This window comes from Saccostrea cucullata, unplaced genomic scaffold, assembly GCF_032062105.1.
Source record: "Saccostrea cucullata isolate Sc308-1 unplaced genomic scaffold, CSIRO_AGI_Scuc_v1 ctg2389, whole genome shotgun sequence".
NCBI classification, from domain to species: domain Eukaryota; kingdom Metazoa; phylum Mollusca; class Bivalvia; order Ostreida; family Ostreidae; genus Saccostrea; species Saccostrea cuccullata.
In genome coordinates this window covers 1-17,279 of record NW_026920804.1, presented here as the reverse complement: position 1 = coordinate 17,279, position 17,279 = coordinate 1, and the positions used below count along the sequence as shown (strand labels likewise).

Sequence of the window (17,279 nt, the reverse complement as noted above, 5' to 3'; positions counted from 1 at the left end):
ATCCCCGCAACACAAAATATCAGAACCTGGGATTTAATGTACATTGGCAAACCTTCTGATAATATATTTATTTTCTTTTATCCATCGCAATGACTAGTCACAAAGGGTGTTTCGGTAGCTAGATGTCATACATGTACCTGCATGTACATAATTACTCAAACAAAAACGCATCACATCATGACAATATTTTAATCTGGTAGTCGCTGTAGGCAATTGATGCATTACTCGATGAGGATTTAAAAAATGATTTCCATCTTGTATGGAATCATAATGTATGTCTCAGAAGACATTAAATTAAAAAAATATTAATCATAGCTTTACCGCAGATATAAATCATCAAAACATCAGTTAAAACAGGACAATCCTGCAGTCAATCTTTAGCAATAGTGAAAATGAATCAGAATGACATTGACATAGTAGCATGATATCTATATTTTTATCGGTTGTTACATAAATAAAGTAATTCTAACTTATTTTCTGTTTAGCGTCAACTTCAATTCAAAAATCTTCCTACCTATTCATAAATTAAATAAGCAAAAAAATGCCGATGTGAGTAAAACAGATATTAAAAAAAGAAAACGAAATAATTGAAAGACTTTTAGAGTTTGTATTTCTATTTTTTTTATTCTTATGAACTTTTCAAAATAGGAATTTAATATATACAGTCTTTAACAATTTTGAATCATGTAGATTCTTAAAAATAAGAAATAAATATTGGACATAACATAGAGGTTTTTCGCCTAAATGAATCAATTTGATTTTGTGATTGCATTTTTTTTTTTTTGAAAAAAAAAAAACCTTTTTAAAGGGTTTAAAAACCAACGTTTAACATAAAAAAATTGCAATGGCCTCAATATTCCAGCACATCAAAATCATTGAATCAAATCCTTAAGATAATTCGATCGATGTTACATCACTAAGAACAAAACAAAGTTGCATAACATAACGATACAAAGACTGCGCCGATCCTGATGAATTAAAATGTTACACAAAATAAAACACTTTTTTTGTGCTGTCTTCGTTTTGCAGACTAGCTTCGGAAAAGATTTTAATTTGGTGTGTGATGCCTTGTTCTACAAGACCTTCATATTTAATGGATCTGCGAACAGTTCTTCATTTCATTTTAATTCTGTGGTCGCTTCCACTTCTACAATTTGTTCTGCAGAATGCCTTAAAAAAAGAAATCCCATCTGCGTTGGACTTTTGTTCAATGCAAAGAGAGCATCCTGCAATTTGTTGAAAATATTTTTAACAGAAAATGATAAAACCATGTTAGACGTCGTCGGTGAGGATTGGGAATATTTTAGCATTGAAGGTGAGCTGAAAACTCCGGGTACCTGTAAAGTGCGAAACGAAATAGAAACGAAACGAAACGAAACGAACTGAAACGAAATGAAACCTGCCGAAACGAAACGAAATCTACCGAAACGAAACGAAACCTACCGAAACGAAACGAAATCAAGACGAAACGAAACGAAATCAAAACGAAACCTGCCGAAACGAAACAAAACTATCAAAATGTTTTTTTGTTTTGTTTTTTTTTTTTTTTTGCAAATCAAGGTACATGTATATATGTGTGTAATTGCATGTGGACTTTTTTTTTACTTCAAATAAAATTTATATAGTTCAAGCACTTGTTAATATAAAATTTAATTACTGATAAGTTATGCTCCCTTCTCAGTCTAATGATGTATTTACATTTTTGCCAGCTGCAAATATGCACGAGCGTACTATGCATGTATAATTTCAATATGTGCAGTATTTTCTAATTTTTATATCTTACTCTTATTTTCAGTCCTTATTTATCTAGATACATGTAACACATATTTATCAAAATTGATGTGTTACATGTAAAGGCTCCTTTATGTACGGGTCGAAATAAATTAAGTCTTTGTACTGATGTATTGCGAATGTCTTAAAACATAGGATAAACCAGCGACTTACAGTATTTAGTATTCCATTCCGAGATGTCTGGTTTTATTGTTCAGTTCTACATGTAACTACAACCGGAATCTTGTGTATCCTTTCTACGTACATACGGTCCTATTTTTATCGAGGTAATTTCCGATGAAGAAATGAGTGATATGCAATAAAGAGGCTCGATCAGAGACGTCTAAAACGATTTAACTAACGAGAAAAAAGTCTCTCGAAGCGAACGATGTCAATTTTAAATAGGTAAATAAATTATTCAGTAAGATATTAATGAAATATGACATAGGCGTCGGAAGCAGGGGGGGGGGATTATCCCCCCTCCCATTTTTGCAAAGATATATATTATATAGGCAATGAAAATTGGGGTTAACCTTTTTATTGGTTAAGCCCCCCCTTTCAATTTCCTTCCTACGCGTACGCCTATGTATGAGCTTGAAGCGAAACAATTGCCTGTGGTGCTTGAACTATATAAATTTCATTTGAAGTAAAAATAGACCATATAAACATTCTGAAATTTTTGTTTCGTGTCGTTTCGGCAGGTTTCGTTTTGATTTCGTTTCGTTTCGTCTTGATTTCGTTTCGTTTCGGTAGGTTTCGTTTCGTTTCGGTAGATTTCGTTTCGTTTCGGCAGGTTTCGTTTCGTTTCAGTTCGTTTCGTTTCTATTTCGTTTCGCACTTTACAGGTACCCGAAAACTCCTGGTAACATCAATTGATTCATTAACGCCATGTAAGACTTTGATGATATATTCTTATATAAAGTTCATACCCATTTTTTAAAAAAATTAATACAAACCGTGTTGTCAGTGTCGGTGCCAAAACTGGTTTTCTTCGTCTTTGTAGAGACCACGCAAAAGCAATGTTGACCATCATATTTACTCATATAAACTAAGTTGTTAGCTGTTACACAAAAGACCTAATTACTTTTCAAAATTCGCGTTGGCTACTCTAAAAGTGCACGTCGATCTGAAATTCTGGGAATTTTAAAAACAGGATTTTTTTTATAGATGCAAACATTTAAAGCAAAAGAAAAAAAAAGATTGATTGCATTATATGGCTCTGGGGCCATAAAACTTAGATGAGCTTACTTTTGATCTCAGTCTCACTTTTATTAAAGGAATAAATAGTAGAAAAGTGAGACTGAGATCAACAATGAGCTCGTCTAAGTTTTATGGCCCCCATGCCTTGGGGGCTCAACTCCAGAAATTCTTTGACAAGCAAAAAAAAAAAAAAACAAACAAACAAACAAACTTAAAAGTGGGGGGGCTCAACTCCAGAAATTCTTTGACAAGCAAAAAAAAAAAAAAAAACAAACAAACAAACTTAAAAGTGGGGGGGGGGGGGGGCAACACCAGAAATTATTTGACAAGAAAAAAAAAAAAAAAAAAAAAACACCGAAAAATAAAAAGTTGCCCAAACTCGAAAATCCTATTTCGTGGGGGGGGGGGGGGGGGGGGGGGGGCAATTTTTTCAAAGGCTAGTTTTCTTATAGTAAAGGTAGTCTTGGGGAAAAATAGCTGTGATTTTGTTCTTCTTTTAAAAAGTGGGGGGGGGGCACAGACATACTCTTGCCCCCCCAGATCTGAAAGTGGGGGGGGGGGGGTGCCCCCGCTGCCCCCCCTGTGACTACGCCTATGATAAGTCACTGAGTCTTTTTTGCGAATCGGTGGGGTCATCGGTAGGAAATAATTCGTAGTTAAAATTCAGCGATGTCTCAAACGATGCCTCACATAGCTCTTCATCGGCAACCCATCATTAAAATATCTTTCACGGATCGGCCGATGTATGGCCGAGCATCGTCCAATATCCGTTGAATCTGAGGTCATCCGGGAGTCTAGTGGTGTTCAACAGATAACGACCGATCATCGGTTGATGTTCGACCAAACATTGGCCCGTAGTCGACCGATGTACGAACGATATTCAACAATGTATGAGCGATGTAATATACATCGGCCGATTATCCTGGAACATCGTTTTATGGTTAGCAATGCATCGCTGGACCTTTGTAAGTCCGGCCGGCAACCACGCCATTTCTCTCATATAACGCATTGGTTGCCCATCGTATGCACATCGCTGGATAATGTGACTGATACTTTAAGGACTACTAGACCGATGTGTACCGATGTTGGGGCATCGTTAACACCACGGATTACTACCGATTACCACCGGTCTACGGCTACCGGCCGGGAAATATGACCTAGGCATAAGTGGGATTAGAAAGTAAACAAAGTGCATAGAAATGTTTGCTGCCTTAATAAAGCCAAGGGGGGGGGGTTGACAGAATAAACTTTTTTTTTTTTTTTTTTACAATTTTTTAAATGTAAGCAGTAAATACAATTTACATAATCATGCACTTTGAACATGAAAACTCGAATGCTATAGTTAACTCTGTTTTAAAAGTAATTAATTCAAAATACAAAATGTAATTTACATACTACAGAAACTATTTGGGATAAAGATAATTAGCCCTTTAAGACTAATGAGTACATATTTTCAAACTTTTTGTTAAAGGAGGTTGGTTTTTTCGAATAAACTTTTTGAGAATTAAAGCCATTATACCATGTGCATAAAACCCTCGAAAAAAACGTTAAATTTCTAGAAATTGTTAGTCCCTACAGTTAAAGTATATCATTGAGGGAGTTAGCAAAATTCCAGTTCCCCAAGACCAGGACTATTTCCCGAGGCGCGCTACGCCTCGGGAAATAGTCCTGGTCTTTGGGAACTGGAATCTTGCTAACTTCCTCAATGATATACTTTTTAACTGTTTTATTATACCGATACAAATAGAGGATTACGAATGGCGGGGAATTAGCTTCAAGACTAATGCACAGGGAATTAGTCCATTAACATATTAGACTAATACAAAAGTAAAATCTAGAGTATTACGGATAACCGGGGAATTAGCTTCCGAAGCAGGGAATAGCTCATTTAACTAAAGCACGGGGAATTAGTCCATTCACTGAGATTTCTAGGGAATTATTCACATTTTACTGCCTTCCTTTAACATAAGATAAAAACAATAGAGGTATAATAACAATATACGAGTATAATTTTAGCGAGTTCACCACCGTCTCTAAAATGGCAAATTTGAATGCTCGCTATAATTTCTGAATAAATGGAAATAAGAAATTTGTAGAAAGTTTGCGTTCTTTAATGTCAAACCACCATTAAAAAGACAAGAAACTTATGTTATTTGTGTTCTGTTTATACTCTCTTACTTTCCCTGTCTTTCTTGTGATATCGCCAAGCCTTCCGTGGTAAAAGTGGCTTGAGCTGCGATTTGTCGCGATGAACTAAACCATTTACCCCGGTACCCCGGTACCATGTATAACGTAGCTTTTTTCACGCATTAATTGGAACAAGAAGTTCCATACGTATTTTTTCTTCTGCGATATCGATGTTGAGAAAATCAGTCTACATTGTAGTTTCATATAGATGGAGACGTGCTTCACAAAGAAAATCTATTTGCTTATATTTTATTCTGATTGTTCGGATTTTAATGCATCCCATATTGTTTCTACTTCAATATTTAATGTACATTGAAGTATACATTCATGCTTCACAAACCTTTTCTAATTATACCTTATGTTTAGGTTCAACATGAGTAAGTTTATTGCTGAAAAATATTTTCTATTTGTATAGTTACCCATACTTAGGTCAGCATTTATTTTAATAGTTAGTTTACAAACTCAAGAATTGTACGGTCTCGAAGGAAAGGGAAAAAATAAAATAAATTGTTTAATTGGATAAATCATCAACATTACTTTTTCATGTATATTTAATCTCGCTGCTGCTTTGATACTCACAAATAGGAAAAACAAGATAGCTAGACCTTAAATTGTTATTTTAATCATTGTCTGTCAGATGGGGTGTGACGTAAAGTGATGTTAATTTTGAGATGTTTTTTAAAAATGAAGTTAATGTTTTTTTCCTTCAGTAGGCCTACATCTTCAATATATCTTCATTTTTTTAAAAAAAATGTATATGTTGAGTGAATGTGTAAATCCTGTGCTAATGTATTACTTGAAACCTTGATTAAATATTCTAAGCACAGGCCTTTAGATCGCTTAGAAAAAAAATTGAGGTGTTGAAAAAAAAAATAAAGGTATGGAACTCTTTTCATGGGGTACCTACTTTCGCCAATAAAATTCTTTTAAATCAAATGCTTTACAATTTTACTTTCCATCCATATCTATTCAAAAATAAACAATCTTCATTACTACCAAAGTTCATTCCGTAATTCCTTATACTTCTCGAGATATTCTGAAATCAATTCCCAAATTGACAATAATTTTTTTACTCGACATCAGCTTGGGCCTTCACTAATTGTAAAGCGGGAACGACGGGACAAATTTTCCCCGGAATTTATTCTAAACTCAATGAATATTTGCTCATTTGCATTCAAGCTTTACAAGGTTTTTCTTTAATTTGAACGTATGGTGTAACTATGTCATAAACAACATTTTAGCGGTCTAATTGTTTTGAAAATCGAAAGGTATATAATGCATTCCGGGAAAAATTCGTTCTACCATGGCTTCATTTACATTCGTAATCAACATGGCGGTAGTTGTTGATGTAGACGTTTTCAAATTAATTTTTCGCGAATGGAATATTATTACGGACTTAACGTTACAATCTGGAGTAAGAAATCAACTTTAAATTGTTGATAGATTTTGCAAATACTATGCAACTCTTCGCCGCACTTCAAACACCGTCTGTTTACATGTGAATGGCCAGGGGCCCAAGCTAATGTCGAGTAAAAGAAAGTAGGTCATTTTTGAAATTGATTTCAGAATATCTCAAGAAATATATGGAATTTCGGAATGAGCTTTGGTAGAATTGAAGAATGTTTATCTATGAATAGATTTAAATAGAAAGTAGAATTTTAGAGCATTCGAATAAAAAATATTTTATTAGCGAAATTAGGTACCCAGTGTAAGAGTTCAGTACCTTTATTTTTTTTTTACACACACAATTTTTTTTAAGCGATTCAAAGGCCTGTGATTCTAAGTATATAAAGCGGTGTATTCGATGGTGGTGAGGGAGGTATTTGTTAAGAAAAAAAATCAACTAATTTTTTCATTTTCAAAACTCTATACTTCACGTCTGTATAATAATGCACTAGTAATAATTTGTTTCTTTTATTGTTGAAAGATTTTTTTGGATTCTATTTATTTTTCATCACAAAGGGGTGGACATGTTATCAATCGTGTTATTTATTGTATCTGATCCATGAGGAAATATATTCTAAAGAATGTTGGTTGTCCTATAAATATAGTAGATCGAGAAATAAACAGTTTCTCTTGCAAAAGCTATCACGCACAGTTTTCAACCTGCGAGTGCAAATTTATTAACATGCAAAATTTAATATCTTTGATTATATAGCGAGCGCAGCGAGGCGGCGCGAAGCACCGTTCGAGTAGCGAGCTCAATAGATTAACGTGTACGAACAGAGGAAATTTGAAATCTTCACTTTGTTCCAAGAAAATTTTACGAGGCCACGTGAAATAATTCCAAACTCTCAATAATCCTTTGCGGTGCACAGCAAATTAATGGCTTAAAGAAAGCAAACCTTACTTGAAAATAACTAGAAACAAGGATTTTATGAAATCTCCATACAAACAAAACTATCTTTTCCGTTCTTAGTCAACAGGGCTTTTTATTTGTCGTCATACTTTCGTCACTCAAACAGCTCAGGTATTTCCGATTTCTTCGGAAGCTTCCGAGATGTTCGGAATCTCGATCTCTATGCATGGTAGGTGATTCTTTTCAGAGCGAGCGCAGCGAGCGTCGCGAAGCAACGCTCGTCAATGCGAGCTCTAACGACAACGCCTGGTCGAAGAGAAAATTCGGACTACTGCACATTCATTTGATAGAATTTTTTTCCGCAGTAATATGGACCCACAATACATCGCTTCGTACATGTACACAGAAGTTAAAGCAACGTTCTCGCATGAATACTATAGTAAAAACAAAAGTTAAACGAATAATAAACTTGCCTTGATTTAATGAATTTATTGCAGAAAAATAGTCAATAAAACGGTTCTTCATTAAAATCAGCCCTGTTCAGGCTTCGGTTTGGTAAAGCAACATGCATACGACGTCATGTGATGTCAGAGTCTTAGACGCACCGAATGTCACGTGCGGTTTGACGAGCCCAATCTAAATGAAAACTGAATAAGTATCTGCGTTCGCCCTAACGGTCGCACCGTCAACATATTAGTTGTGCTTCTTTTTTTAATGAACTGAGGATAGGCGGTTAAAATGTTAGCTGTTTTTAGTATTTATTTGGAATAATTTAAACAGTTTTTAGGGGCACCCCTTCAACAGAATTCACGACATTTATGAAATTCCGACGTCAGATGAAAAATCGGGGTTCCCTAGTACATATGTATTAGAGATGTTTCTGAATATGAATCGAAAATGAAAATGAAACGAATTTGAGTCGGAGGAATCTCGATCCCAATTTGAAAACTGAGAAAAAATATATGAAACTTTCCGAATCATACAATGAAAAATGGTAGATTAAGATACATGTAGTTAATATTTTTCAGTGATTTTAACTGTTTTTTCGCCCCTATGATGACAGAGGACTTTACGAATTTTAAATTTGAAAAGTGTTTGAGTTTATCCCCCTTTTTGACATCAAAAAATTAGTAGATGATGCTCATATTTTTGTCATTTGGATAAGACGAACATATCTAATTAAATAGACTGAAAAAGAAATCAGGTATCCATTCAATTCAGGGGAAAATTAAACCAGCTCGTAAAGTATAGTATTATGATATATTATTATTCAGCCCCCACGTTAACGTTCCTCGCGATATTCCAGTTCTGTGCTCCTTTTTAAAATCTGTTTAAATGTTTACTAGTATAAATGTGTCATTTTATAATTTTATGAGTAATTTAAAATTATATCGGATGCATAACTTTTCAGCAACCCCATGACCACCGAAACTCAATTTTTTCCGATTTTTTTTTTCGATTTTCATTGTACCTGTATCTACAAGTGTCTAGTACAAACGTTTTCTTTCATTTCTCGGAACTTCCCTTTACTTATTGGTGAAGAATGTTGCTTGTTAAAATGGGAAGTACAGTAAAACTCGGTTATAACGAAGTCGTTGGGACATATGAAATTACTTCGCAATATCCGTAATTCGTTATATCCATATAAGAAATTCGTGCAATTTATATATATAGATGGGGATTCAAATTAACTTCGCTATAACCGTGAATTCGCAATTATCCGTGTTCGTACCAAACGAGTAAAATTAACTAGCCTCCCACATCTCAATGATTTTAACCTGTCTCCTACTGTTTTCATTTTCTCACATTATTCAAAACGATCCTCTCGAAAATCAAATCTTCTGCCTGGTTTAACAATACATGTAAATTTAATACAAAATTGATATTTTTTCGAATATATTGAATAGACAGTTATTACTACAAGTAGTAAGTAATATACAATACGGAAATGGGACGTAACTGCATAAATCAAAGGAAAAAAATAAACGGTCCCGAAAAAAGTTTTCAGACTTAATGAGGGACATGACTATAATTTTGATCAGATTATATTATGCAGTGCATGTTTGTGATCAGGCAAAGTAGCAACAGGGGGGGGGGGGGGGGCACTTTTTTTGCAAGCAATACTTTTACTATTGAAAATGTTCATTGAAAGGCTGGTTGCCCCCCCCCCCACACACACACACTTTATACGAAAGTAAAGTAACATGAAGGAAATATATATTGTAAGCTTAAAAATGGATATTGGAAGGAATTGGTAGTGAAAAAAGTTTGTTCTTACCCGTAAGCGAAAATGAACTTGCCATTTTTTCGGATGAGAAATACGGAGTGTTTTTCACGGCTGGAAAAAATTGGGATTTTTATCACCCAAAAATTCTCTGTCAGAGTAAAAGTCTGCAAAACGCGTAGAACGTAAGGGGGGCACTTTTTTTCTGACTAAAGTTTTTCTCTTTAGTAAATTTTCATTTAGAAACTGGTTGTAACCACACCCAACCCCACTTTTTTTTATTTTGCTGTAAGGTCGAGAATTTGGACAGGTAAGAATATTTATTTCACGTTTGGAAATTTATTGGTATGTCTCCCTATACCCGCCTTAAACAGAATTCCTGGTAAAATATTGTCATTTTAAACATACATTTGAATTCCCCAGCTCCAAAGAAAAATAAATCAAACTGGCTTAATTCATACACTCTTATTTTTTTCACCATTGTTTCATTAAATATAAAAACTAAATAAAAACTTGGACTTTATGTCATCGACTTCTTACTTCAAAGTTAATTGGGGGAGGCACAAACACTTTGAACTTATACAGTTTATAATACTAGTATATCGCAGGTACAGGCACCTGCATCTTCGCAAAGCAAAATGTACGATCCTCTCCCATTCAGAAGATAACTATTTATAAGTGAACTCCGAACCGTGGCTTGAGACAATGAGGCACCCGACGTTACTCATTTGTTTTATATTTTAAAAATGTAACCCATACCTTCTTATTACGCAGGGGGAAAATAAATAATGTATTCACATATATAATATGTTAATTTTCATACCGGATCGGGATCGAGATCCCTCCGATTCAGATTCGTTTCATATTCATTTCAGATTCGGATTCGTTTCATATTCAGGAACATCTCTATTTAGGACCTTTTAAATAAGAGATCTAGTAAGGTCCTCATTATTAACTATATATATGTCACCTGTAATAACGCGTCTAGCAGGACTATAGTTATAGGGCGAAGAAGAACATGAACACGATGGAGGATTATCTTTCAGATACTCAATATCCAGGCCATGTAATTTTTTTGTAATTGAAAAGTTTGGAAGCAATGATCGATATATTTTTTGTAGGAAATACAAGGTGCAGTCTTTAACCTGAAATATGGTGGAATACAAGACTGGATCCTTTTGTGATTAAGAATATTATTTATATTAACCATGCATGTCAATTCCTTTATTGCATATTGCAGTTAAAGGAAAAGACCGATTGTTTTAGCTGCATTTTCTTCAGTAAACGTGCGGGTTTAAAAAAGTCTTTGGTTTGCAATATATATAGTCACAGATCCGAGTCTATGTTCTGGAGTCGAGGAATCAAAAATTAGACTTTCCTCGGCCTTTTCAACAATAATCTTGTTTCAACTAAAAAGAATACAATATACATGAACATGTGTATATGACTTTGACTACTTTAATAAGTTATCATTTAAAAATTGTCCACAAAATAAAGAGTTTCCTTTTCTTCTGTTTTGAGTAACCAGTAAAGTTTTTATTCATTATCTAAAGCTGAGAAGTATGGAAATTGACTTTTAATTACTGTAAACGTATTACATTTGGCTGTGTATTCTTTTTAGCGCTTTTGGCGGAAAGCAAGTCCCGCTAATTCAAGTACAAAGCTAAATGTCTTGTACATATACAAATAAAGAAGACTTTTATGAGATACGCCAAATCAAATTTCCGAACTAGTTCATAATTCAATTTCCGCCAATTATCGTACACGATAAATATGATACATTTACAGTAACTGAAATATTTCTTTCGTTTGGTGATATATTTTTAGCTCAGGAACAAGGCCGCAGATTATCACAATTCCGCTCCGCTCTTATTTTGTCATATGTGATGGACTATTGATATGTATTTTTACATAGAACAATATAAATTTATATATAGAACGACCCCTGCTCCATATTTACATTTCTTTTTATCTTTAAAAGCTGTCTATTAATTAATGATTTTGCAATTTTTTTTACCTCAGTGGTAAACCTGGCGCTTGGTAAGACCGTCTCTGGTAGCAGCCTCTTTCCTTTCCCTCCATATTCAAATGTGAGTCATGCCGTGGATGGTAGGACAGAGTTTACTGACATAAGTCTACTGTTTCACACAGACTTCGAACTTTATCCCTGGTTGACGGTAGATCTAGGAACACTCAGTATTGTAAAGAATGTTATTCTTTACACTAGAAGCGATGACCATGGTAAGTATGAAGATAACTTGCTACTTTAATCTGATGTATGTGGTTTTATTTCTCGGAAAAAAAATATTTCAATTTTTGTTCGTTTAGGTCGCTGGCTGCACAGTGTTGAGATAAGAGCTGGAAACTCTTCCATTTGGTCCGAGATGAATATTTGTGGCACATTCCTTGGACCCAGTCAAACAGGAGAAATCCACACCATAGAGTGTGAAACCAGACCCCTCCTGTATGGGTCATATGTCACTGTGAAAATAGTCCGTCCTAACTACATTACAGACGACCCTATGGCATTCGGCGGAAGAAACGCCTTGTGTTTAAGAGAAATTGTCGTCAATGGCCTTCATGCATAAATCAGATTTATTTACATTTTTTTCACATAAAGCAAATACGTATAAATGTATAAAAATTATTTTAAAAAATGATTAGGTTTGCCTTTTTAATTTTGCCCTTCCAATCTACAATAATGTGAATTTTACTTTACTGCTAAATATAAGCTCAATATGTGAATTACTGCAATTTGTTGAAAATATTTTTAACAGAAAATGATCAAGCCGCGTTAGGCGTCCTCGGTGAAGATTGGGAATACTTTAGCATTAAAGGTAAGCTGAAAACACCTGGTAACATCAATTGATTCATTAAAGAATTATTCATTATTCATTTTATATATTGTTCTGACCTTTTGAACAGTGTTTTAATAAATAATCCACCTTTTATGTCAATTCATTATCAGCTTACAGTAATGTTAGATCAAACTTTTAACCAGAAAGACAAGATTAAAATTTAAAATACCAGATTTTTAAAGAAAAAAAGATAGAAGACAATTTATGCCTCCTATGAGAAATATCAACCTGATAGTGCATTGAAAAATAACCAAACACAGATATGCAGTTTTGTCGATTATGTCATTTAATTGAATGTCATACAGTAAAGGCGCATATCCCACAGACTGCGCAGGTGTAAAAGGTGGAAGGTGTAAAATATAACAGATTTCTCATAGCCGCATGAATTGAATTATCTGTGATAATATTGTTTTAGAATTAAAATGCTATATAAAGAATCTTTTATTAACTCTAATTTACAAACAATAGAAACTATTTGGATGAAGATAGTGAGCCCTTGAAGACTTATGAGTTTATAATTTCAAACTTTTTGTTAAAGGAGGTTGGTTTTTTTCGAATAAACTTTTTGAGAATTACAGTCATTATATCTTGTGCATGAAGACCCCCCCCCCCCCCCCCCAAAAAAAAAAAGAAAAAAAATAGCGTTCGATTTTTAGAAAATGTTAGCAATATATATAATTTCAGCGAGTTCACCATCCTCCCTAAAATGCCAAATTCGAACCCTCGCTAAAATTTCTGAATAAATAGAGTTTCGAAATTTTTAGAGTGTTTGTGTTCTTTAAATAATGTCAAACTACTAATAAATAGACAAGAAATTTTATGTTATTTAAAACCATTAATTAGAACAAAAAGATCCATACGTTTTTTCTTCTCTGATATCATTGTTTAGAAATCAGTCTACATTTACTTTCATATAAATGGAGAAGTGCTTCACAAAGCAAATCTACTTGCAGATCAATATTTTATTCTGATTGCTATGATTTTAATGCATCCCATATTATTTCTCCTTCAATATTTAATGTACCATGAAGTATCATGCTTCACAAACCATTTCAAATTATACCTAGATGTTTAGTTTCAACACGAATAAGTTTATTAACGAAAAATATTTTCTATTTGAATATCCATACTTAGGCCAACTTTTCTTTAAAAATGGTAAGTTAAACTCCAGAACTGTAAAGTCTTGAAGGAAAGGGAAATAATAAAATAGATTGTTTAATTGGATACCAACTTAACTCTGTCATGTATATTCATTCTCACTGCTGCTTTTATACTTAAGAATAGGACGAACAAGATAACTGGACCTTAAATGTTAGTTTGATCCTTGTCTGCCAGTTGGGGTGTGACGTAAATATAGGACATGATTTGTAGTTGGATATGATTTTTATCCAACGAGTTGTGTGATTTTTAAGCAAAAAAGATGAAAACACACAACTCGTTGGATAAAAATCACGTTCAACTACAAATTATGAGAGATTCTTTCTATCCTATGTTTATTACTTCACGACCGATGTTTAACACTGTTGTTATATAGGACTCCATTTCATTTTACTTCATCACGCTAATGCAAAAAACCCTGTGACGTCATAACTGCACTTAACAGTTGGATACGAAAATGATATCACATGAGCTATATCCACGAGATAAAGAATTAAACATGGGATAAAGTAAGGTTGATTTTGAGATGTTGTTAAAACTTTTTTGAATTTTATATGATGTTTTAAATACAATTAATTTTTATTTTCTCCTTCAGTAAGTCTATAATTTCAATATATCTTCATTGTTTTAAAATATATATGTTGAATGAATGTGTAAATCTTGTTCTAAAGTATTACTCGAAATCCAAATTAAATATTCTAAGCATAAAAAAGGGTGTAAAAGGTAGTGGTTGGGGGGGAATTTGTTTCGAAAAAAAAATCACCTAATTTTTAGCAGGGCTTATTGCTCAAAGAACAATTGCTGGCTTATGTCAGCCTGTTCAAGGCAGGAAGTCCATCCCAAAGTCGCCATATTAAAGTTATATGTAAAAATATAGCACTTACTTTCAACTGCTTTTGAGATAATATAAACGCTAAATAAAGCAACAAAAATAAAACAAAGTTTTATCTATGTAAACATAAGTAAAACCATTCAATTAGCTTGTAAATATGTCACAGTAGCATTTACATAAAAAATAAGGTATCATTTAAAAGATCTATCGGAATAGAAATACGGGTTGGTCACGAGATTAAATTCCATAAAGAGGGTTTAAAAAAATTTGATCCCGTACCAACCCGTATTTATAGCCTAATAGATGTTTTAAAATGATACCTTATTACTTATATTTACATTAGTGACTTATTCACACTTTATCTTTGCTCTGCTCCTATTTTGTATTATTTTATAGACTTTGAGATTGAATACATATGTATTATTATAACAGTAACTTGATCCGAAGGGTCGTATCACGTCGAGTTGACAGGCACGGATTTGCGTCGAGTTTGATCTGATGATCCGCGCCTGTCAACAGACGTGATACGGCTCTTCGGATCAAGTTACTGTTATAATGATAAATTTATTATATACCCCCTTATAACTAGCTAAATATAGCAGAATAAAACTTTAGAGATCAATTGTATAATATTTATCCATAAAACAATGCATAATAATGACTTTTTAACGCGCAAGAAAAATAACGTCATGTTTTTGCGTACTACGTCATCAGTTTCAGAGAGTGGTGATATGGATTCAGAAAACCACAGTGTGGTGAACCGGAAAATCGGATCAAACTTTGTAAAATTAACAGTAACAAAAACAAGGAAATTGATGGATATACAGCTCAACAAACTTTTTAAGCTCACATGGTTTTTCACACAAATTAAGGTCACATTGTTATAATGTAATATTGTGTGTTGAGACATCAAAATACATTTTAAAAGTATTTGTTTACATTATTTGAGTTTTATTTCATTTACTAAAACATAATTTATACAAATCAATTGCTAGAACTTTAATATATTCTTGGCTGAAAAATAACAATTATTTCCATTTGATTTTTTGTCGTTTCTTGCCAATTGCAGCTGTCTTTTTATCCGATCTTTTGAAAGCAGTAGCTCTTTGCAGAAACGTACACACGGGCAGTACAGCTACTGTAACTTGTATTTTCTGTACATTCTGACTCTTAAGCGCAGGGTGATAATAGTATTTTTCATCTGTTTGACTGCTTTCTATGTTAAGAAGCTGGCATTTTTCAGAGTCACCTTCTAAAAATCTAGAATCATGAAAGATTTATCCCACAACAAAATTTTAACGTTTCAAACCGTAAATGCAGAAGAATTTTCCTTTTCATAGAAAAAAATTTACTATTTAAAATAAATTAACAATACTTCATTATCCTACCCTGTGGTATGGTTTCTCTCTGTAATGTTATCCCTTTTCGGTGCTACATTTCGATAAAACCCAGATGAGTATGGTAAATGAGCAAAGACTTTTTAAAAATACTTACCTTTGAGAAGAAAATTTAAAATTTTCAACTACATTCTATCAAAGAAAACACATTTTATATTATTTGTAAAAAAAACCTATGGTAGAGGCCTATAGTAGAACATCGTACCATTTATTGATAAATTTCCCTCAAAAACATCCACTTTGGAAACTTAAGATAATACTATAAAAGGACATTCATACTTCACATTATATATGTAATGTAACGTAGGGTTATGTCATCGTTCTGGGGTTCTAAAATTGTAATTTTTATTACAAATATGTGACCTTAATTTGTGCGAAAAACCATGTGAGCTTAAAAAGTTTGTTGAGCTGTATAATAATGTTCGTTATCTCCATATCCTTCATTTGCCTGATTGTGACTTTTAACGTGTGAAATGCATTATTTTTCAAACTCAACAACATGCATGTAATCCACTGAACGTCACTTAGATATTACGTCGAATAAAGTTAAACACAGATGAAAGATCTCCATACATTTATTTCAAAGATCATGAAAAGAGGGAGTTGTCATGGTGTCTTCCTAGTACATTCGAGGTCGTTTTGTATCATAAACAGAAGTTTGATTTCATAAATTCGAGATTTAGATCTCGATGCAAAGGATGAATTAGTACTAACAAAAGAATTGACCTGTAGGAGAGAACAATTTTTCATAAAAGGTGTCATTTAAAAGTCAGTGTTCTCATTTTTTCTATAATGTATTGGTCTAAATGTTTTAAATTTTCATTTTGAACCTAAATTGATTATCTGCAATTTAGAAATTAACATCCAAAAGTGGTCAAATCAGCATTTTGTCCATAAAACCATATTTTGCGTGAAATTTGGCGTAGAAATCCTTCAGGGCAGGCCCGTCCCTAAATTAAATTTTGATAAATTTTGGTCTAAGGAATCATTGAAACAATTTTTAGGGCACGGGGCGCCCCCTAGGGTCGAAATTCGAAAAAGAAACCAAAGTATGCGAACATCTATTTCCTTAATAATTATAAATATTTATGACCAATCACATTCTAGTCAGTATTTTTGATTGATTCTGGAAAATGAAAAATACAAATTTACAAAATACAGAGGTGATCATCTGAAATAAATTATTTAGTTATTGCATTTTTTTTTCTGTGTAAAAAGCCTTTTAAAAACCTTGTCAACATAAAAGAAACGTACAATGTCCTTACATTGCACACGCACACACGCATTAAAATCACCGAATCAAATATTTATACAATTCGGTCGATGTTACTAATCCCTAGGAATAAAAAGAATT

The 17,279-nt window shown here is 33.3% G+C and overlaps 1 protein-coding gene across 1 annotated transcript; it reads left to right on the top strand.

Annotated features, from left to right (window-relative positions):
* The first annotated feature begins 1,077 nt into the window (after nt 1-1,077).
* Nucleotides 1,078-12,268, top strand: LOC134258272 (uncharacterized). Its single transcript, XM_062740806.1, has 3 exons — nt 1,078-1,315; nt 11,703-11,921; nt 12,009-12,268. The coding sequence occupies exons 1-3, from the start codon at nt 1,270-1,272 to the stop codon at nt 12,266-12,268; spliced, it is 525 nt and encodes a 174-aa protein (XP_062596790.1). The 5' UTR covers nt 1,078-1,269.
* Nucleotides 12,269-17,279: the final 5,011 nt, after the last annotated feature.

Bases quoted from the DNA above. Each gene is read 5' to 3' on its own strand.
- LOC134258272 (XM_062740806.1), top strand. From the start codon at position 1,270: ATGTTAGACGTCGTCGGTGAGGATTGGGAATATTTTAGCATTGAAG. The intron at 1,316-11,702 runs GTGAGCTGAAAA...TTTTTACCTCAG, and splicing joins GGAATATTTTAGCATTGAAG to TGGTAAACCTGGCGCTTGGT. The intron at 11,922-12,008 runs GTAAGTATGAAG...TTGTTCGTTTAG, and splicing joins CACTAGAAGCGATGACCATG to GTCGCTGGCTGCACAGTGTT.